Source organism: Athene cunicularia (assembly GCF_003259725.1).
Source record: "Athene cunicularia isolate RWA chromosome 3 unlocalized genomic scaffold, athCun1 chr3_part1, whole genome shotgun sequence".
NCBI lineage: Eukaryota > Metazoa > Chordata > Aves > Strigiformes > Strigidae > Athene > Athene cunicularia.
This window is the reverse complement of record NW_020799097.1, coordinates 38222775-38245493: the sequence shown is the minus strand read 5'-3', so window position 1 is coordinate 38245493 and position 22719 is coordinate 38222775. Positions and strand designations below refer to the sequence as shown.

Sequence of the window (22719 nt, the reverse complement as noted above, 5' to 3'; positions counted from 1 at the left end):
TTTACCTCTCTAGCTAACAGGAAATGAGAGACAGTAATGGGATTTTAACTAGTTTCTCACTTGCGATGAGTATCCAACTCTCGCCGAAGAAAACTTCCTTTCAAAATCTTTTCATTCCAAGTCTGCTCAGCAGACAATCAAAACGTGTGTGTGTGTGAACAATGTTCATTTGTATTCTTAAGTGAGCTTGTTTTATTTTGCCATTTACTAAATGCTGGCGTAAAAATTCCTAAAGCAACGTGACTCTCACAACAAACACAACTGACAGACCCTAGCTGGAGAGCACATGCAAGCACAGACTGCAATTGTTCTGTGGTTATTTGAGAGACAGTGGTCAGGGAAACAGGGGTCATTAATTTCTCTGCATATTTTAAACATTTCCAGAGATGTGCTAAAATGTATTAAAAGCACAGCAGCCGACATCTAAGGCTGAAACATTAGAAAAGCTTTAGAAGGGAATTTATGTGTAAGAGCAAGAAAGGATGGTTTAGTTTTGACCTTTGCATTAGGGAAAGCAACACACTTCTAACTCATTCCATCTTGCTTTTCCAAAAGATCAGCTGAACGACTTCAGGAGAAGTGCATCCTTTCGAAACTTGAGGAAGAGATTTTGGCTGCAAGTGGCAACAGCATTAGCCCCACGCACTTCATGAGCAGAAGCAAGGGTGGTTATCCTCTGCGCCGGCCTGGCATGGCCACCGAATGCAGAAATAAACTGAATCTCGGTTTAATTCCCCCGCTTTATCAGCAGGGTCCTGCGCAGCTCCTAGAGGGCAGGAAACTGAAACAACCTGAGCAGCAAACTCAGGGGAACCGGCAGCCGCGGGCGGGGGGGAGGCAAAGCCACGTCCCGTATCTCGGATCCCGCAGCCCAGCCGCCCGGCTCGGAGTCGCCGCGCTGCCGGGGCTGTCGCACCCTTTCGCCAGCACTCGCTAGGCTCAGGGCGGCAGGGAACGGGGACGGAGGAGAGCCGCGGTGTTGCGGCTGGGGTTGGGAGGAGCACGGCCCGCCGTCCCCAGAGCTGCTGCTCGGCAGCCGCCGTGGGCCAGCTCTGCGTGTACTTTAGGGCAAGCTGGAGGAGGACGAGGAGGATCAGGTCGCGGCTGATCCTAGCGCTGGGATGGTTAAAAGGTCACATGAAATGTGTTAGAGTGTTTAAGCTTTTCTTCATCCCTGTGGTTTAGCCATACCTTCCCAAAACTTCTGCTTTCAGCACTGTGTTATAGCATACATCCCAGGAAGTGACTTTTTTATGTACAAAGTCATTTGTGAACCTGCACTTTTAAAGGTATGGCTCTAAAGTTTGTTTGCTAAGAGTAATGTTTGTGTGTAATCTTCTATGTCCTTTTGAAAAATAAAGTTTTATATTGTTTTTATAAAAGCTGTAATTATAAGGTAGACAGAAGTAGAGAGAATGTCAGAAGAATCAGTTTGTTTTTCTGGCAAGGGTGGAATTAAGTATTCTCCACTTGCTGAAGTAGTTGCTACAGCTAGTAAACTACTAAAGCATCTAATGTTTAGAATCTAGTGTTCTTTGATGTAAAAGTCTAAAATGATACTGGATTATGTGAGAGGTAACTCTTAATCTTTTTACCATGTTTTCAGAGAATCTGTCCAAGTGCTTACATAAGGATACTTTATTCAATTCAAAGTCTGGGCAGTCTGCTATAGCTTTTTTTTTTAACTGCGAAAGCCAAAGTGTCGGGTGGTCTATCGATGAATAAGGAGTGAAAGCAGGAAGCAGTTGTCACAACTCGCCTGTCAAAATCAATTTACTAGGTAGGTAACAGTCCTGTGTACTGAGAAGGCTCCATATTGGGAGAACTTTTATTTAATGGTAAAAACATTTCTGCAAATGTTTAGCCCTTTTATGTTTACATAGCACTTCTCAGCCTGGAAGATCCGAGGGCAGTTTAATGCTGCTATACATATGCAGTTTCGAAGGTAGCCATATGTTTTGAGCAGTAAGATATACAAAAGCTTTGTAGTGTTCTAAGTGTGAGGCACATTTTATACCTGAGAAGTCAACACAGACTTTTGGGAATGGGAGGGGGACAAGTGCCATTGGCTTTCTGTGTCAGGGCAGATCAAACCAAATGTCATCCTCTAATCTTAGAAGACTTTCATGTATTTATTCTTTACTGAGTCCTAAGCACAGCAGAGACAAGGAAACAAAACTTGGAATGCCAGATGTCTCCAGTTTTGGAGAAGAGACATAGAAAGGAATTAAAAGCCCTTAAAAGGGATGGGAAGTATTACTGCAGTGGATTCTTGTTTGATTATTGACAAAATGTTTAATTGTGGGTAGCTAAGAGGTCTGCCTTTTGAAGAAAAATATAAAGAAGATTAAGAGAATCATATTTTATTTATCAGAGTTTAAATACGGAAACTGTTGCTTTGGAAATGAGTATTTTGATTATAAGAAATTTGGGTAATCCAGGCATGTTTGTACTGATTATCTCATTCAGTAAATAATTTAGATTTGGGGTGGGAGGAATGAAATTTGGCATCTCTCTTGAGATTGGTTTTATTTTTGCTTATAGCTCTCTATGAAAGCAGCAAATCACTACACTACCTGTAATTTCAGAATGCTTTTAATTAACTTTATTTTAAATCTTAGTTTTTAAACTCAGTTGTTTGGAAGGTAACATCCAGTTGAACGTTATGGCTCATCGATTTTCAAAAGAAGAATTAGATGAGCAGTTTGAAGAGTTTCTGAAAGAGGTAGGTTTCAGAGCAAGGTCACATCCCTTTATTAAACTACAGGGGGGAAATTGAGTATGAAAGAATATGAAATGGAAGATACAGCTGTGCTTTTATCACATAATTCACATAGCCGTCTCATGTGTGGGTCTTTGCAAGGTCTTAACTTCATTGATAAACTTAATTCATGATATTTTACTGTACTGAAATCATAGGAACAGTTCTGTGATTAAATACTTTGTCACTGCTAGGTTGCATCTTCGGGAAGAGCTTTTATTTCTTCATTTTTGTTTCAATTTAATTCTGTTTTTTACATAGTAGCAGAAGCTTCAAATTGATATAATACTGAAAATGCGATAAAAAACTTTTACTGTATGTAGACAAACTACTTTTAAGAATTTCCTTATTTTTCTGTGCAGTACCTAATTTCACTGAATTCTATTTAAAAATTCTTGTATTAATCCTAACAAAATGAAGTATGTTGTAGTAATTAGAAAATTTTAATTTAATTCCTTTATTCCTTATGATGCTTGATGATTTTGAGTACAGGCAAAATCCTGCAAGACTGTGGGTTATGACTTAAGCTAACAATTACTTGGACATGGTCAAAATGCCCTAACTTTGCATGTTTTTTTCGCTGCATATAGACCTGTAATTTAAGAATTTGCCCACTGGCCTATCAGACACACAGTGTGGTAACCCTAAGGTATAAGTACAGCTATGTAAGGCCTTTACTAGATTCTCCTATATAAGTGTAGCTAACGATGGCAGACAGTATTCTTGGCGCCTCTGTTGTACGTAATGTATGTTTAAAGTTTTTTTTTGTGTAGAAGCTGTGCTGCAGTTTCATTACTTGTGAAAAATGTAGGTACTAAATTCTGTAAAAATTACTTTGTACTGTGTAGTAAAGACTGTGGTAATCAGAGGTGGCTTTTTCAAGAATTAGCTTTCCCAGGTATGTCTGTAACTCTGCCTTGACTGTGCAGCTTGTGAGATGTTTTTACAGATACAGAATAAATGTAACTTCACTGAGCAATACTAAATTGATAGAATAGAAAACAAAATACCATCTGAAAGTTAAGATTCACAAATAACTTGAAGGTAGATTTTGGCCTTTAATTTGATGATGTAATTGAGTTAACATTCTTGAATTCACTGAAATTATTAGTTAGTAAAAATAGAAAATTAGGATCTTAATTTCTGTCAAAATTACTTATTGTTATGAAGGGAGTTGCTCTGGGAAAGAGAAAGGAGGTTTATTCTTTTATTTATTTTGCGCATCTGTCAAAACTCTGCCTAGGATTGCTTCTAGCATTTTGTTCCTCATTTGACATGCTCTTCTTGCTCTTCAACTATTACCCACACTGAGAATGCTGAAGTTAGAGAAAAATCAAAATAGATGTGTTATTCCAAGTGGGATTTGGCATGTTCCAGAGAAAGTGACTTTTAACAACTCATGTCTTATTGTTTCAAACTAAAACTGTTCATAAAGTGTTTAAGCTTTCTTAAACACACATACTGCAAGTCCAGTCATTAAAATATGCATTGGTTTATGTTTTGCCAGCTAGATATAGATCCAAATAACAATGACATTATCTACTTTGTTACTTTATACGCATGCATCTTCTGTTATGTCCCTCTCTTTGCTTTTGTTTTTTACAAAAAGTGTGCAGCCTTTTAATATTAGGAAGATGAGAAACTGGTGTGATCCGTTGTTTGAAATCACTGTGTAGGTGATGTTTGTGTTGACAGTAAAAAGGGGGTGGGGGGTAGGGGAGGAAATAGCAAAAACTGTGTCTTAGTAGTTTGAGGAACACTTACTATTGTTTAAGCAAATCTTTCAGAGAAGAAAGGGAGCAGGATGCTTTTTCCCTTTTAAATAACTCATAGTGAAGCAGCCTTTGTTTAGGAGGGGTTGTGTTATATGTATGTTTGAGATTAAAATATATGTTATAAGAAAGACTATACAGTTGGAAGAGTGAAGAGGATTTTCTAGGCTTTTATCGTTATACAGAAGGAAACACAAATGCATAATAACAATTACTGCATGTAGGATAGGTCTTTTAATTATTCCTCTGGCTGATCATGTTTATTCCCAACTCCTTTCCAGAATGGCCTGTTATCATCCAAGATTGTTTTCCTCCTCCTCCTCCATCTGTGTTCTTGTGATCTTTCCACTTCCCACTACCAGAATCTTGCTTTAGTGCGTTTCCTCTATTGTCACTTTAATTTCCCTTAAGCATCATCTCTCATATTGGTATAGCTCCTAGGTTTTCAGAGTGTTGGCTGTGAAGTTCACTTGAGACATGCAACATGAGAAGCTCTTTGTATTGCACAGTGCTTCAGTTAATTGCTTTTTTGGATGACACTTCAAGCAAAGCAAAGTTATGAAAAAGCCATTGTCTGCTTCTGGTCTTCTAGGTTGACTGTAGTTCTAATTGATATTCATGAACAGTTGAGAAGGAAGACTTTCAAAAGGAAAGGCTGTACCACCTTCATTAGAAAATCTGTAGAATAGTACCTGGAAGAGTAACACTACATAATAAACTGTGTCTGAAAAACATTTTTAATTTTTATTAAAAGATCAAATATATTAAAATAATATTTTATACTAAAAATATAATTTGGAGTAGACTTGTTCTATTGAAAAAGACTTGTTTTGTGAAATAATTAGCACAACTAGTCATTTAAGCCTGAGTGGTTTAGATCCAATCCTGTATTACCTATCTACTTTATTATGTTCCTTCATGTGCGCAGGAGGTGGTAAGCTGATTATGTGCCATGTTGTTTTCTCAGTTCTTAAAGCTGACTCTTGGCTTTTACTGAAGTTGAGATTAAACAACTGTCAGTTTTGTTTTCTTTATTTTAATATTTTGTGTGTGTGTCTCTTTCGAAAAGCTGGAAGGCTGTTCTGTAGAAATGAGGAAGGAAGAAATCAGTGCCACTTACTGGCACCAAAAAGTGATTACTGGTCCAAAAAGTTTGTTTATTTTTTTATTTGCTTAGTTCTTTATTTATTTTCAGAGTGAGGGGAAAAAAAAAGACAACTTACATGTTGGGAAAAATGCACTAGTACTTTTGTGTCAGCGTTTCTTTCCCAGCTGCTGCAACTTTACTGTCTGTAGTTGACAAGATGGCTGGACATAGAAAGTTTCCAGAACTTGAGAACCACCTGTGGGAGTTTCAGTTTCTTTAGTTACAGTACTCTAAGGAATATGAGCATCATTGAAGTTCTACTTGCAGGGTAGAGGATACTGTTAGTCATAAAAGAAGCAGCAAGCGGTAACAGAGCTTGCATCAAGCACCTGTCAGTACTTCTAGGTAGCAGGAGGGAGTCCGACCTTTGGGGACAATGGCACTAGTACTTGTGACTAGTGTAAGGAAGTTATTATTTATAGGACATTTATTAAGAATGTAAAGATGTTTTGCTCTTTGTCACTGAGCCAACTTAAAGAAATTGCAATACATCCTGTTGTCTAGCAGTTTCATAATTCATTAAAATTGTGGTTTATTAAAGTGCAAGGCTCAGAGCACTTAATTTTTCTTTCTGAGACTGTATTGACAGGCATTGAGTTTTTTCAAGCTCTAAAGCTGTTACTGGTCAGAGATATTCATAAGAATATTTTTTTTTTTTTTCCTTAAATGGTAGTTATGGGTAATGGGCACTTGATTTAGGGATGTTCTTGTTAGGCCCATATGAATTGAGGCATTAGATATATAGTAAAGGTAGGTTTTCATGTAGTGCTTTTATGCAGCAGGATTCAGGCAGGGGACAGCAGAGGTTTGTTTTAATAAAACATTCTCTTGTGTTTTACATATTAAGTACCCACAGTCCTGTTGCCTCTACTATTCTGTATCACATTTTCTTAATTGTGACTATTACAAAAGTGAAGCTTTTGATCTTTTCCTCTGTGATGCATTTCATATGTTAATGTTTCTTATGGTTAATGACTTTTGCTAACTCAATTCACTGTGTTCTTTAAGACACTTTAGGACAACAGGTTTCAACAATTATGGCTAAAAAGTTAGATAAAAATAAAAAGTATGCTACTCCCCTTAACACCATGTTTAAGCACAAAGAATATATAGCATGTAAGGTGGCAGTGCGCTCGCTTAATGAATATATTCCCTTGTTCAGTGTCTGGACAGCTGATTGTGGCTGCTGTAAGCCACAAAGAGCTTTATTCAAGGAAAAGAGCAGAGATTAGGGTTATTTTGTGTTTAAAAAAAGCTGCATCGCATCAAAAAAGTGCTGTTGTCTTAATGAAGTGTCTGTAGGTCTTTCCCTTTTTGATACTCTTCAGTAACTTAAATTCATAGGCTGTTCATACTCAGACTTTTTTTTTTCCATTGATTTAAGTTGTAAGTAAAGAACGGCATGTAGGGCTAACACAAAATCACAGAATTGTCTAGGTTGGAAAAGACCTTGAAGATCATCCAGTCCAACCATTAAGCTAACACTGACAGTTCCCAACTATACCATATCCCTCAGCGCTATGTCAACCCTGTTCTTAAATATCTCCAGGGATGGGGACACCACCACCTCCCTGGCCAGCCCATTCCAACGCTTAACAACCCATTCTGTAAAGAAATACTTCCTAATATTTAGTCTAAACCTTCCCTGGCGCAATTTGGTGCCATTCCCTCTCATCCTATCTCTTGTTACTTGGTTAAAGAGACTCATCCCCAGCTCTCTGCACCCTCCTTTCAGGGAGCTGTAGAGGGCGATGAGGTCTCCCCTCAGCCTCCTCTTCTCCAGACTAAACACCCCCAGTTCCCTCAGCCGCTCCCCATACGACCTGTGCTCCAGACCCTGCACCAGCTCCGTTGCCCTTCTCTGGACACGCTCGAGTCATTCAATGTCCTTTTTGGAGTGAGGGGCCCAAAACTGAACACAGGAATCGAGGGGCGGCCTCACCAGTGCCGAGTACAGGGGTCAGATCCCTTCCCTGTCCCTGCTGGCCACGCTATTGCTGACACAAGCCAGGATGCCATTGGCCTTCTTGGCCACCTGGGCACACTGCTGGCTCCTGTTCAGGCAGCTGTCAATCAACCCCCCCAGGTCCCTCTCTGACTGGCAGCTCTCCAGCCACTCCTCCCCAAGCCTGTAGCGCTGCTGGGAGTTGTTGTGGCCCAAGGGCAGCCCCCGGCATTTGGCCTTATTGAAACTCATGCAGTTGGCCACGTATGAACACACATGAAAGCTTAAAACACAAAGTTGGTAGGAATGGCTCTGGCATTTCTATTAATTTCCATCAACACAAAGTATAAAATTAATTTCTGAAATCTGATTTGCTGGCAGCTAGAATGTTGCTTGTGAAACTTTTTTTTTTCCAAATATGAATAATGTAAGGCCAAGGCAGAAATGTTTTTGCTCTGCTTCATTATCTTCTTGGATGCAGTATAGAATTTTGTTTCTTATATGTTGTAACTAATTGAAAAAATGCTGATTATGTGGTTCATTTGAACATATACTTTACTAACCATTTAATTTTTAACATATCCAAATTGCACTGGGGTTATTATAATATGTAGTATTATACCACATGAATATAGTTATTGTTTCTTACTCAACTTGTTCATGCATAGACAAAAAAGCCAGACAGTGGGGAGTAAAGAGAGGCATCTGAAGTCGAAAGTTCAGAAAAGAGTGGCTGAAAGACAGTTAAACAATACGAAAATGTAAAAGCTGTCTTTAATCTTGAATGCAATCGACTCAGTCTCTTTCAGATGATTCACTTGGAAATTCAAACAAGAAATCCAGCATTCTTGAAACATTGGGACAACCCAAGAAGAAAGAAACGAAGAAAAAGGATTCAGTGCCATGGTGGATATCTGAGGAAGATTTGGATGATGGTGGTAAATAATCTAGTTTTGCAATTTTTTGGCCACAGGGGGTCAGGCTAGTTCTTTCTCATACTTCATATAGGCCTGGTTTCAGGTTAAGTTGATGCCACTCAAGTGCTTTAAAACATTACAATACAAATTTGTAAAATATAAAACTCAAATGTAATTGTATTTTTTTTTAAGGAACGTATTCAAGCCGTTTTTTCTGTAGCTTTCAAGTTATTAAAACTTGTAAAGAGTAAACGCATTATCAATAGTAATATAACTAGAAGATGTAATTTAATGAATTCTGCTGAAGTCTTTGTAGATGTGTTTTGTAACCTACCTCTTCTCTTATACTGAATTTTTATAGATTTCTGTTTTCAAAACTGGAGAGGAAAAGGACCAATATATATAATCTTGTGCTATTTGCAACATTTTTAATAGGTTGGGGAAGCACAGAAAAAACTTTTCGACAGCAGCTGATTCAAAGATGTATGTCTGTCAGCATTCTCAACATTTCCGTTGCCAGGAACCATGGCTCAAGGGCAAAAGGGCTGTGATGACATGATTGCTAGTTCAGTATTTGTTTGGTTACATAGTTCTGTTTGAAAATATATTATTGCTTGCAAGCTTTCCACCTCTAGTTTTCCTTTTCTCCATTGTTTTCTTATTGGATAGTAAAGCTTACAAGTAGTTAGTTTCCGCAGGGTGATTGCTTCTTGTTCTTGTAGGAATTGGTGACTTCTTACTTGCATGATTTGTATAACTTACAACTGGAGCTTTACGGAAAGTTCCAGAAATCGGTTTTTCATATTACAGGCTTAAGATACTGCCAGTACTCTGTGATTTTAAGCATAGCTCTATCCTGTCAGTGTTGTCATAGTTGGGAGTCAAATCTTAGGCAGCAGTTATGCCATTAGGCATAACACTAATAGGAGTGGTCTGAAGTGCTTATCTGTCTCTGGCCTGTTAAGATGTTGCTGGAAAACTCAGATGGATATGAGAGAGTTCCTATCAAGTAGTTATGAGATACATGATTTACTTACAGCTTTTCAGAAAATGGAAGGACAGACTGTTCTTGTTGGGCAAAGTGTGTGAATTAAGCAGTTAGCATGACCTCATTTTTCTACATACTATCAAGAGAAAATTTTCAGGTGACTTTATAAGCTCAGCATTCTTCCATGTTTTTTCTGAGATGCTTGAGGCAAGCCGTAAAGCACTTTGATGATTCTTATGCTACTTAAACCAAAACCTACTGGAATAGGTACTTAAAAGTCAGATTGATTACAAGTTTTAGAGAACAGTGCTTGTATGAGTTAAGTACAATGCAAAGCAGAATCAGAAAAAATGTGGTTATATCAGGTTGTTCCCATCCAAACCAATTCTACCACTTCTAATTTTTTAAATGAAGAATATCTTATTGGCTGTCTAGTTTAACTAGAGGTAAAGCAATTAAAACTGAAACATGCTTGACCTGCAGTTTATTGACATAAAAAGAGAGTTCTGGTAAACTTTTTAAGGTCTCTCGTAAAAATGTTTTCTCCTTTAAAAGGAAAACATTCAGAAGGTGAACCTACCCAGTTATGCAAGTACAGAATCCATTTACTTGCAAAGGAAGCTAGCCTGTTCATATTCATACTCTTGGTGAATCACAGAATCATCTAGATTGGAAAAGACCTTGAAGATCACCTAGTCCAACCATTGACCTAACACCGACAGTTTCCAACCAGACCATATCCCTCAGCGCTATGTCAACCCAACTCTTGAACACCTCCAGGGATGGGGACTCCACCACTGCCCTGGGCAGCCCATTCCAACACCTAACAACCCATTCTGTGAATAACTGTTTCCTAATATCCAGTCTAAACCTTCCCTGGTGCAATTTGGGACATTCCCTCTTGTCCTATCACTTATTACTTGGTTAAAGAGACTCATCCCCAGCGCTCTGCAACCTCCTGTCAGGGAGCTGTAGAGGGCGATGAGGTCTCCCCTCAGCCTCCTCTTCTCCAGACTAAACACCCCCAGTTCCCTCAGCCACTCCCTGTATGACCTGTGCTCCAGACCCTGCACCAGCTCCGTTGCCCTTCTCTGGACACGCTCGAGTCATTCAATGTCCTTTTTGTAGTGAGGGGCCCAAAACTGAACACAGGAATCGAGGGGCGGCCTCACCAGTGCCGAGTACAGGGGTCAGATCCCTTCCCTGTCCCTGCTGGCCACGCTATTGCTGACACCAGCCAGGATGCCATTGGCCTTCTTGGCCACCTGGGCACACTGCTGGCTCCTGTTCAGGCAGCTGTCAATCAACCCCCTCAGGTCCCTCTCTGACTGGCAGCTCTCCAGCCACTCCTCCCCAAGCCTGTAGCGCTGCTGGGGGTTGTTGTGGCCCAAGTGCAGCCCCCTGCACTTGGCCTCATTGAAACTCATGCAGTTGGCCTCAGTCCATCGCTCTAGCCTGTCCAGGTCTCTGTAGAGATGAAGGACTGGATTTTTTCAGAGGGAGTTGGAAGTAATCCATGTGTAATGCTTTCTGAATCAAGGGTTCAACATGTCTTGGCAGTTGGAGATAATAAAACTAAGAATACAAGAACTTGGGGCAAATATGTTAGATCTGGGCACTGAATTCTTCCCCAAGCACCATTTTTGCCAGCCTGATTATTAGTTTCATTTCTTCACCTGGGTCACCATCACTCTGCATAGAATTCCACACTTGTGAGACATATGCAGTAAGCCATATCACACTGGACACTTGCAAATGGTAGCAGTTGTATTAACATATACTGTGATAGATTAGGAGCTGTGTAGCACAGAAGCAATCTATACTATGATGATGCCATTCTAACTGCAGTCTAGTTGTAGGGCAATTAACTTAGAGTCAAAAGAGAGATATTTGCAGTATAAACTGAGTTTTCCTCTACAGTTGCAAAAGTAGACAATTTTTATGTGGCTATAATGGCAAATAATGAATCCCAGCCATAAAGGATATATACATGGATGTACACGCTACAAACTATGCTATGATTTTAGTTCATGTGGATATATCTGCAGTGTTTTTAAAATGACAGGTCAGGTGAGACTAACGAATTCATTGTGGATAGGCTTCTAGAACTGCCCCTTTTTTCCTCTGTGTGTCTCTCTTGCATGCTTCCAAGTACTTTGTCAAATACAATTTTGTCAGATCTAATATTCTTCAGCAGGTGTATGTTGTGCAGTGTGTTGCTCGGATGTCTTAATAATGGCTGAAGGCACAGCAGCATTGCAGTATAAGTTATGGCACAGGATGACTGAGAAGATGATGATTCAGATTTATAGCTTTTTGTGCTTGTCTTGTGAAAAAAAAATATTGTTGTGATGGTAACATATATGGAAATAAGATTAATTTAATTTGAGAAGCATAATATTGGCATGCTTTGAAATTTTGTGGAGATCCTTGTGTATTCGTCTAGCCATGTTGTTTACAGATGGGACTTTATTAGCAGGCTGTCAGATAATAGAATTATTATTTTTAAAGTGTTTTGTCATCATTAATCAAACTTATGTAAAGTACAAATCTTACCTCCACCCACAGTGCCACACTGCAGTAGAAATACGTGCTCCATATGTATGAGTTGATGTGTTTGGGTGGCGCTGTATAGAGATACTGTTATATTAACAGCCAGGCTAATTTGCTCAAGTAAAGCACCAAGCTGATAAATTGTTTCTAGTTTGAGGTTTTCGTTTTGGGTTACTTTGATATCTATATCATGCTTTCTGTGAAGACACAAAGAGAGGTGACTAAAAGACTCAATATATGCTATACATTTATTTGTTGTCTGATTGTTTTTTCCAAGGCATCTTGTTACAGAAGTGCCAGGAAGTAGGAAGAGATTTAAACTAATAGCCTGTTTTCACTCGATTTTGTAGATTTATGGTAAACAGCATAGACTATTTCTGTTATTTTGGCTGAGAAGTATAAAGTACATTTTAAAATAACACAACTTGTTCTTCCAGGCACGTTTGAACTCTTTGTTCTTCAGCTTTAAATTGAAATGTGCAAATTATGATTCAAGATACTGCCTTTCATATTTGACAGGTTAAAGACCTACCTCTAACTAATGTCCTTTCTACTTGTTTTTGTTGTTTAAATGATAAAAAGAAATTGGATAATAAGAATTCCTGTCCTGTCTTGCTTTCCTGTCTGTTCTTGCTTTGTCTTACTTTTCAAGATTTTCAAACAAGATTTGTTAAACTGAGAAAAGCGAAGAAACTGATGGAAAACCATGCTGAAATAGTGGAAAACAGTGAACAAAAGAGTCCCCATTCAGATTGCCAGCCTGGTATTTGATTAAATATGTTTTGCTATATTTATTCAATATCAGCCTTGTATTACCTGTGCATTTCCTGTAGAAAATCCTTTGCAAATTGTCCATTTGACCATAGTGTTATCACTGAAAGCAAGCTGCCACTTACTTCATTTGTCATTTCAAGAAGAAACTAATAACTGTGAACTTTTGCTCAATTGTCATTACATCATACATCACTACCTGTAGTGATGTAGTAGGACAGACAGTATTTGAATGTAACCTGGTGGGGAATATCTTTGAAAATCTAAAAAAAATCTTCATATTTTATATTCAAGAAATATTATTACATATAATATTATGTATTATATGTTGTTTAATTTCAAAGACTGCAGTCAGATAAGTATTCTACTGATTTTTCTATTGATGTGATTCTTTTCCCTTTGCTGACTAGTTGGCTGCTCTTTGCATGCTACCCCTGGAAAGGAAACAGTACAGTTGGTATAATAACGACAAGGTAAATTGTTTAATCTGCAGGATTATTTTAGTCAGTGTAACTTCAGATTCAACCTTTTATATGAAGTCACTTTTTATGCTATCTGAAGAGAAACTCCAATGAATAAGTAAGAGTTATAAAAGTTGATCTATGATATACTTTTGTGTAAATGGCAATAGCAATTAATTTATATGTACTAGTTTAAATGTGGCTTTGGTGTTAAAGTCAATCAGATCAATAATATTTTGGAGAACCATGGCAAAGAAATATTTGGCACTTGGTCTTTAGATCATATCAGTGATCACTGTGTAGCCTATAGAACATTTCCTTGTGTTAGCTTTCTAGAGTGTATATGCTGCCCTGTTTTCATAAGCCTCATTTGCATAGAATAGCTATAAAGCATCTCGGTCTGGGAGACAAACAGTAAAACTGAATCTGTTTCTTGATTAGACTTAATATTTGAAATATGAGCAACAGGAGCACTTTGGGAATTATTTCAAATTACTGTTTTAAAAGGCATCAGCTGTTTGCATTATTTATAATGGAAGGCATGCTGTCAACACTTTCAGTTTCTCAGTAAATGTGGAAGAATATAAATCTAGAGAAGTGATGCCTTACTAGTGGACATCAGTTGAAGGAATAAAGGACGCATGCATTGTGTCAGAATGGATTTCATACCGCTTCTCTTTTTGCACTGCACTTGCCATATGCTCGTCAACTTCCTCTAGTGATCTTGGGTGTTTCTGATGTGTTAGCTTCTGGTCACATATCCACATAGTCCTGTTTCTAGATAGCAGAAGTATTTGGGCTGATCCCCTAGACTACCTTTGCTCTCTCTTGTGTCAGGGTAAGGACCTGTAACCAAGAGTTTTGTCTGAATTAGCCAATTTAGAAGCCCCCTCCACCCTGACAATTTGAACAAGAAAAAGTGCATCTGTCTTGCCTAAGGTATATAAAGTGTGTAGTGTGGCTACTATCTAAGTACATGAGAGAGCACAGTTTTCAGTATGGCTACTGTTATTTAAAACTTAATTCTACTAATGTGAATGGAAGGTGTTTGGTTGTATTTGCTTCTAAGCAAGCCCTCACAAGGGTTTGAGCAAACAACTTGCAGTTCGTGTACCTGACAGTGATAAAGACAATAGTAATTCACTTTCATGTCCTTATGTTTTTCCAATTTTCTTTGAACCGATCTAGATGCTTGCTTTCAAATCTTGTAGTACAAAACTTCTTTGATTGTTGAAGTAGTTTTACTAGTTTTCTTTGTTTTCAGGTAATATATTGAGCTCCTAGAACAATGTATTTGAATACATATGTGTATATATATGTGGAGCAAGAAGGAATTTGTCTTTTTCCCCTCTTTTTATTTTTAAAAAGGGGTTTTGTTCTCAGAGGTTATAAGTATTAACTTTAATTTTTAGTTACAGCTAGAAAATGATAGATTATTCAATATACAAGAAATTGAACTGCATTACTTTTTCAGAAGTTTCAATTTGATTTCTCACATCTTATCTTTCTCTTTATTCCTTGTCCATTATGTATAAAAACTTATAAATGTTTCTCTACACTTAAAAGTAGTTCCTCCTAAAACCTCTTCCAGTGCATCTCGCAGCAAGGCTTTGTCTAAATTCAAAATGTTGGAAAAATTTCATAAGGACAAGAAAGATTCATCCTTAAAGAAAGAAGAAGGAAGTCTCACTTCTGACAGTCCAGACAATTCTGAGGGTAACAAATCTGTATTTTATGTAATATTAAAAAGGTATAGTGGCTCAGTTCTGACAGTCCTGGTCAGATTAAGGAGAAAAGAAGTTACTTTTTAAATAGATGTTTATCATTGTTTGAGGACTCAAAGTTTGAGTCCTTTGTATTTATGTTTTTAGACTTTTCTCTGCAAGTGTGGTGGTTAGAAATATTTTTCTAAGTGAAACTCAGGTTCTTATTTTAATGAATTTAAATTGTCAAGACTTTAAAAAAAATACTGTATATCATTAGCCTTACAGAATACTGCATATGAAGATGTGGGTAGTGAAATATTTGGAGTTCAAGAATGCTGCTGTTCCAAGAAGTTTTTATGAAAAGTAACAAATGCCCTCCCCCCCCCAATCACTCTTGCAAGCCCCACAGAAATCAGTAGGACTGTGCAAAGAGCCAAAAAACGCAGTGAAAAGAGGCTTTGAAATCCATCCAAGTTGATATTTTTTCCAAGCTTGATAGGTTTCTCAGAATTCAGATTGTGTAGGGTGAGTAAAAAAAGACATTCTTGCCTTCATTATCAACAGTAGTATCCTCTGTAATCTGGATTGTGTGTCTGGGAATTGGGAGTGGCTGAGTTGCAAAACTCGATGGCTGCAAAACAGTATTTGATTTTCAAATTGTTATGGGAGGTGCTTTTTAAAAAAAGCTCTGGTCTGTCTTGAACTGGCAAAATACTTAAAGAATATTAGCTGACATAAATCCCATGAAACCTTTAAGCTCAGTGTAGGTCTGTTCAGAAAGTTCACTGAGTTTGAGATAATTTAAATAAAAAACTCAGGGAAACGTTTTTCTCTAAAATTCTGTTAAATTCTTTTTACTGAAGTATATTCCCATATACTTTCTTGTAAATCTTATACAGGAGGACAGGGACAATTTATTTTTGATTCTGCTAACATTCTCATTGAAAAAAATAGGGTGTTTGAGGTCTGGTGAGATTATGGGCATTCTAAAACTCTCAAAAAACTTGCTGTCTGGCTGTAGACTCCCGTTTGCTGTCTTAATAACTAGAATAGAGCGCCATCTGGGTAAATTACTTTAAATTACTCCATTTAGCTACCAGAGAAATGGACTGTTTCACTTCTGTTCAGCACTTTGATCTTTTTATGCTTTTCAATGCATTTTATGCTTTTCAGTGTAGTAGCAGAATGTATTTATTTAGGCATTAACTTTGTATACAAGTGGAGCATGACCTTTAAGTCAATGTCTGACATTTACTTGTTGCATGCAAGGTAAATCAGTCAGAGCTCTGTATCGAAAACAGCAGTGAAGTTAGATACGGGAATGTGGAAGTCATTCCCAAGATGTAGAATCTTATGCACTTAGGTTTCTAATAAAACTTGCAAGGGGACTTTGTAATTGAAATCAAGGAAACAAACTATTCTACTTCAGAATAGGGAGGCCCTTATAGTCAGAACGCATGTCCTAAGGGCTGCCCCGTATTGAAGGAAAAGGTGTTCAGACTCTTACTTGCCCCACCCTTGCTTCCACCCTGGGTACATTTTCAGTACTGAAGGGAGAAGTTTCTCCATTGTCATGATATAGGCAAGTATGGCATTTCTTAAAAGGTTGGACCTCTGCAGAGAACACAGTAGCAGCCCAGAGTTGAAGCACTTGATCAGAATGTTGAAGACAGCTTTAGTGTTCTTGATGTGAAGGGTTATTGTTATACACATCTCCTGTCAGCAGGAAATCTTCACCTCCTGGTACATTCAGTACAGGGACATGGCTATAGTCTAAAGATCATTTGGCCAGACAGAACAAAAATTCTGAGTTTGTTTTACCAAGTCGAGATTCATATCGGAAAAGACAAACATGGTTTTTGCTCCCTTCTGTGAGAACTGTTAAATCGTTTCATGTCATTGGCTAAAAGCAGCTTTTCTCCTATCACTTCTCCTAAGAGAACCTCTAAAGTGTAAGTGTGTGTGTGTTAGGGGCAGGCAGAAGGGACTTGGTACTGCTTTTTAACTAGTAATGTACTGCAATATTTGGCTTTTTGTTTTCTGTAAGGAAGTACATAAGGCAGTGTTCTGTCTGAGGGCAGAATTCATACATCAAGTTGGTCAAGTGATTCTGAACCCTCACAACAATGAAATTACAGTAAGGAGAGAAACTGCATGTTGTAGTTGCATAAACATACAGAATGGAAGAACTGGGTGTGCATCAGTAACTTTGGTTACTATTATTTTTCCTTTAATTTGCAGCAGATTTTCATTTGCATTTAATTTTCGACAAATGAAATGTACCTGATAAGACAACAGCTACAATTTCCCAAAATCTGTGGTGCTTTCTCTGGTGTAGTAGATCAAACCAAATAAACAGGCTTTTAACAGAGAAATGTTCATTTCATTATCGGGTTTGTGTGTGTGATTGTCTTCCAGGAGTAACATTACAGTAAGTTAATTTTTACAGTTGTTATATTTGCCCCATGCTGAACTTCAGGTTTGTGTGCAGATATGAAGGATAGAAAAACAATGTATATAATAGCCTAGTTAACTCTAAACAAGATTTACATATCTCAGAAATGGAAGTAAGATGACTATGATTTGTGAGACTATCTTTGCAGTTGCAACATGAGATTAAAATTGGTGGGTCTGGAAGATGACTAAAAGACTGAAGTGTCATACAAGTAGCTTTTAGATGATAGTCAAGAATATTACAACTTTTTTCCTAGAAATGCTTGGAGCCAATGGAAGCTTTGTCAAGATACAGAACACTTCACAACCTATGGGAGAAAATGATGAGAATATGCACGTGGAAAAGATGCAGCTTCAGAAAAGTAATGGGGTTGCTGTCTCCTTAAGTAGAGACAGCCTGGAGACAAATGGTGAGAAATGAGAGCACAACCATTTCATTAGCTAGACCTAAATAAATTACTATTATGAGCAGTTTACCTTAATTCATTGCAAGTTGGAATTCTTCACTTCTGTTAGCTGCATCTCATGAACTGAAGGCTCCTAGTACTAGTGTGTGATTATTTGAAACTGTTAATATTTTATGAGTCTGTCTGTAGATGACGTTAAGTATTATGACTATTCTTTGAGGATGTACAGCACAGACACTGTTAGTTTGTTCTTTGTTTTGAAATTTAGATTCAGTTTTAGCTTCTGGGCCTAATCAAAGTATCATGGAAGTTGGATTGGATACCTTGGAAGAGCAAGAAGAAAAAGAGATCTTCTTTGCCAAACTTGAACGAGAAGCTTCCTCTACTATCGATTATTCAAGATTAAATAAAGAGCTGGATTCCAATGATTCTGTCATAATAGCACCATTTGTACGGTAATTTAGAAGGAAGAAAAGTTGTATAAGTGGGCATATGTGACTTGGGTATGGCCACTGAGATTTTGTGGGACAACATCCAGTATGATTTCAATCAGTTTGTTGTTTGTTGTGGTTTGATATATTTTTATTTTTTTTTTTAATTTTGAAGACAAGGGCAGAAATCAGCTTAATAAATAAAGAAAGGAGTAAGGTGAGAGCATGACTTGGGGATGAGTGGACATAGCTATAGAGTCTTGTGCACAGCTCAATAGTAGGTTGATTTATCATTTTTAATTATAAGGTGTAAGTAAATGAAGAATTAACATCTGATAATAACAAGGAAGTAGATTAAGAAAGATTCTGTGTCCCCTTATAGATGATGTTACAAATGAATCTAGAGAAAAGATGCAAAATCTTCATAGACTAGGGCAATCCATTTGTAATCAGTTACATGAAAATAAATTCAAACTTATGTGAGAGAAAGGGATGAAGGGGCAATTCAGGCTGCTGTTAGGAAGAATGCTGAGTGTAGAGGAAACTTCCAATGTGAAAACAGTTGGAGGATCAGAATTCTGGAGTTTCAGGTAAGGACAAAGGGGAAATAAAGGAGAGATTTATATTTTTTGATTAATGTGGAATGAGAAGATCAGAACAGAAAGCAAACCTGACGATAAAAATTTATTTGAGAAGCTAATGTAGATGGAGGGAATGCAGAAAGGGAGTGATTTTTAAGAGTTGGATTGAGAATTTTAACTACAGACATTTGTAAAAACTTCAATATTTATTTTAATATTTGCTGACGTCCACCTTTCTTACCTATGATTTGATATGATGGACAAATTCAGGTTTTTAATTTTATTGCTAATTGTGAGAAGTATCAAAGCTTGGAGTTAGGAAAAAAATGTATTTGCTGTTCAAGAAGAGAGCTATATTTTCATTTTGTTTCTCAGAAATGAAGAAACTGAAAAAGGAGAAGAGGAATATGCACATGAAGAGAAATGTGGTAATACTATCTTTCTAAATCATTCATTTGAGAATTCCTACCTTTTTTGTTGTTTAATTGCTGTGTGTACACTAAAAATTGTGAGAACCTCATTAAACAAAATAACAGATACGAAAGCTGTCGATTAGTACTCCAGTTCAAATGTAGAGTCTTCAGAAAAAGACACCGCAGGGTGTCAGAGGATAGCGTAGGATCTCCATGTTTGTAGTGCACTGTAATTTAATGATCTGGAAAGAAGAAACTTGTACAGTCTTGTAACTTGTTCTATACTCTGTGTTGCCTTTGGGGCTAGTCAGAAAACTTGACTCTTTCTAGGTTTCAGATTAACAAGACAGTCCAGCATCCTCCCTAAACTATTTTCTTCTGAGTAATGTGTAAACCAATTGATTTCTGTTCCCATATCACCCTGACTCTTGTGGGTAAAGCTTTTATTTATCTGAAACCTAATGTAATTTTCATACTAATTATTTACATTTATCTGTAGTTCTTACATCAGCCTTTTAGGTTGCCTTTGCATTATGACCATGCAGCTGTATTCAGACAGAGGATTTTAGGGGGTTGCTTTTGGTTTTCTGCCTTTTATAAGTGGATTTTTAATCTCTTGTGACCTAAAAGACAAAGGAAAGAAAACACAAAAACCAAAAAACCAATTATCAATCAAAAATGAAGAAAAAATTACAGTGATGTTGAAATATGTCTTAATGTTTTATTTACTTAAGTCTTAACTGTTATCTGTACTTTTGTACCATCTTTTCATGCCTGAGTTTAATTTCTGTAATCTGTAGTATTACTCTTACCTGATTTTTTGGCCCAAATTTCTATGCTACGCTCCTTTCATCTGCTTATTTCTTTCACTTGTCATCTCTATTTCACTCTTCATTGCTAGCATATGATAAATGGTGTATTCCCATAACTCAATCAACAGATTGTATTTTCAAATTTATATATTTAGCTGAACTTCTAAGAGGTCCTGTTTGTCAGATCTGAATTTCCCAGACATAAAGAGTCTGTATTTGTGAACCTTAACCACAGAAAATCTTTTCTCCTTGAAAGCTTGATTGCTCTGTAGACTGCAACAGATCATGATAGTTGTAGCAGAAATGCTACAATTTTATAGCCTTTTTCCTAGCAAATAAGTTGAAATTACTAATGTAATGGTCAGTTTACGAAATTGACACTTCTGATTTTTAAGAAAACAGTTTCTATGGAATGCCTGGAAGGACCAATCTGTGTGTTGTGTGTGTATTGGTTTAGTCTTTGTCAAACTGCTATTTCATTAAATAGAAAATGAAATAGTGGATAATACATGTGCAGGAATAGCATAAGCACTGTGTATGTCTTTAAATCAGTATGAGAAAGCTGTTTTCAACTGATCAGACTTATGATCCAAACCCAAAGAGAATGCTGAAATAGTGACTTTGCATAGAGTAGTTTTATGATTTAGACTCTGTGTCAGTTGTATTGGTGACAAAACACAGAAAGAACACATTATAAACCAGTGTTTTGCAATGCTTCTAGATTTAAATGTTACAGATAATGCAGACACTGAAGCCTGTAACCACAAGATCTGAGTGGGAGAGAACGCAACAGGGAATCAGAACTTATGGAGGGATCTAGGTAACTGAAAGAAAAGCATTTGGCTTTCTTGTAAAATTCATTCTCTGACACACTTGTGTTTTTAAATGATACTTACTCTTGAGAGTGGCTGTTGGGCCACCAAAGCAGGTCAGAGAAAGCAGAATTACAGGTTCTGAGCCTAAAAACTGCTGGAGTTGTCAAGGTGGTTGTGCAGTGTACTTTGTCTATTAGGTGGGCAATTGCATCATTTCACCCCTAAGTGAGAGAGAATTATTGAATAAAAGGGATCAATTCAAGTATGCCTTGAGGGGACAGAGGTAAAGTATATCTGATCATAAGACAAACTTAAATTAAGTTTGGAGATACTGTGTGACTTTTACTGTAGTTTTAGTACCACACCTAGTCTTGAAATCTTTCTGTTGCCTTTGTGAAAGGAGTAATAGTGGCAGTAGCTGTTCTGAGATGAGAGATTGGGGAAAAGGAAATAGCTTTCCTTCATTGCTTTATCTTCCTTGAATATTCATTCTATTTGATGTTTATTTTACTCTTCAGGCAGCTACAGTGAAGATTTTGAGGAGGAAGCACATGCTAATCCTTCTTTTAAAACTGAGGGAAGTCAGGTGAATCAAAACATTGCGTCAGGAGTTGATTTAAGTCCTCAAGAACAGGTATAACTTACCAAATGTTTATATTAGTTGCATGAATGTTAAAAACTCTGCAATGTGTAACTGTAAATATAGTAAACCTTTCTATAATGTGTACTATCTGATGGAAGATAATATAGTGGTCCTGGGACTATATTGTTCTAGTAAGGATATACACTTTCCTGTGATAAATCACTGAAAGGATTATTGAAGTTCTTCACAGGGTTTCCTGCTTACTACTCCTTTGAATTAAGAACTCTGGATGGGCGTGCACAAATGATGAGCTCAAGTAGGAGCCTCAGAATGGGTAGTGATTAATCTCTTGGAACTATTAAGGTGGCATCTACGTCAACAAGTGGCACAGACTGAGGGAAGTAGTTCTGTACAGAGAAGCAGTTTGGACAGAGGACCCAAAATCTACACTATATGAGCTTGGGGGGGTATTATGGTCGACCAGTTTAGTCAGGTCTTCTGATGTGGAGCACATCAGGTGCATTGCTAGACCACATGTTCTAATTTGATATTTTATGAAAGGAGTCCATAGAGCATCACATGTTCATCTATAAGACAAATGCTTATTAAAAATTCTTTTTATTTTTAATATTTTTAATAAATGTTTGTAAAGAACAAATAGAATGGAAGTATAATGTACTTATTACTACATTATTTTCTTTTATAAAATTACAATGTAAGAAAACTAGGGAGGTGCAAAAATATTATTCCATTTATGCAGAGTAGCATTTAGTTCCTGGTCACTTGTGAGAGGGTTCATAGAGTACAGGATGTTGAAGACCTTTTGGCATCCTAAGGTGAGAAGTGCATATTCTTGGAGCACCAAGAACTGCTTAGTTGTTATTTCTAAGAACTCTTCTTAGGTTTTGGACCAAATTTAAAGTCCATCCAGATTTTTGATTTTTTTTTTTTTTCTTGAAATTCAAAAAGTAGTATTTTGTTTCTTTCTTTTTGTTAGGAAGAAGGAAACACTGGCATGCTGGCTAAAGGTAAAACATAAACTTTGATCAGTAGGAGAATACTAAATGTAACTTTTTGAAACTTCCTTACCTGATTTTTACTATTTTGCTCTTTTTCACCTGATTTTTTTATTGTGATCTACTGTAAGTCTGTTGGACTGAAATGGTTAAGAATTAATCTTCATGTTAACACTTCAAAGTGAT

General features: G+C 37.2%; 1 protein-coding gene across 6 annotated transcripts in view; it reads left to right on the top strand.

Moving 5' to 3' along the window:
- Positions 1–890: 890 nt before the first annotated feature.
- Positions 891–22719, top strand: part of CEP162 (centrosomal protein 162) — a 50631-nt gene continuing 28802 nt past the window's right edge. The window contains exons 1-11 of one of the 6 annotated variants that reach the window (XM_026844304.1): positions 891–1289; positions 1695–1780; positions 2646–2725; positions 8425–8563; positions 12736–12846; positions 14882–15031; positions 17733–17885; positions 18151–18337; positions 19270–19322; positions 21453–21568; positions 22515–22545. In XM_026844304.1, the coding sequence (XP_026700105.1) occupies positions 2666–2725; positions 8425–8563; positions 12736–12846; positions 14882–15031; positions 17733–17885; positions 18151–18337; positions 19270–19322; positions 21453–21568; positions 22515–22545 (1000 nt within the window). In that variant the 5' untranslated portion in view covers positions 891–1289; positions 1695–1780; positions 2646–2665. Of the gene's footprint in view, positions 1290–1606; positions 1781–2621; positions 2726–8424; positions 8564–12735; positions 12847–14881; positions 15032–17732; positions 17886–18150; positions 18338–19269; positions 19323–21452; positions 21569–22514; positions 22546–22719 lie in introns of all 6 variants that reach the window. The other 5 variants (XM_026844302.1, XM_026844305.1, XM_026844301.1 and 2 more) reach the window with 5 other exon arrangements.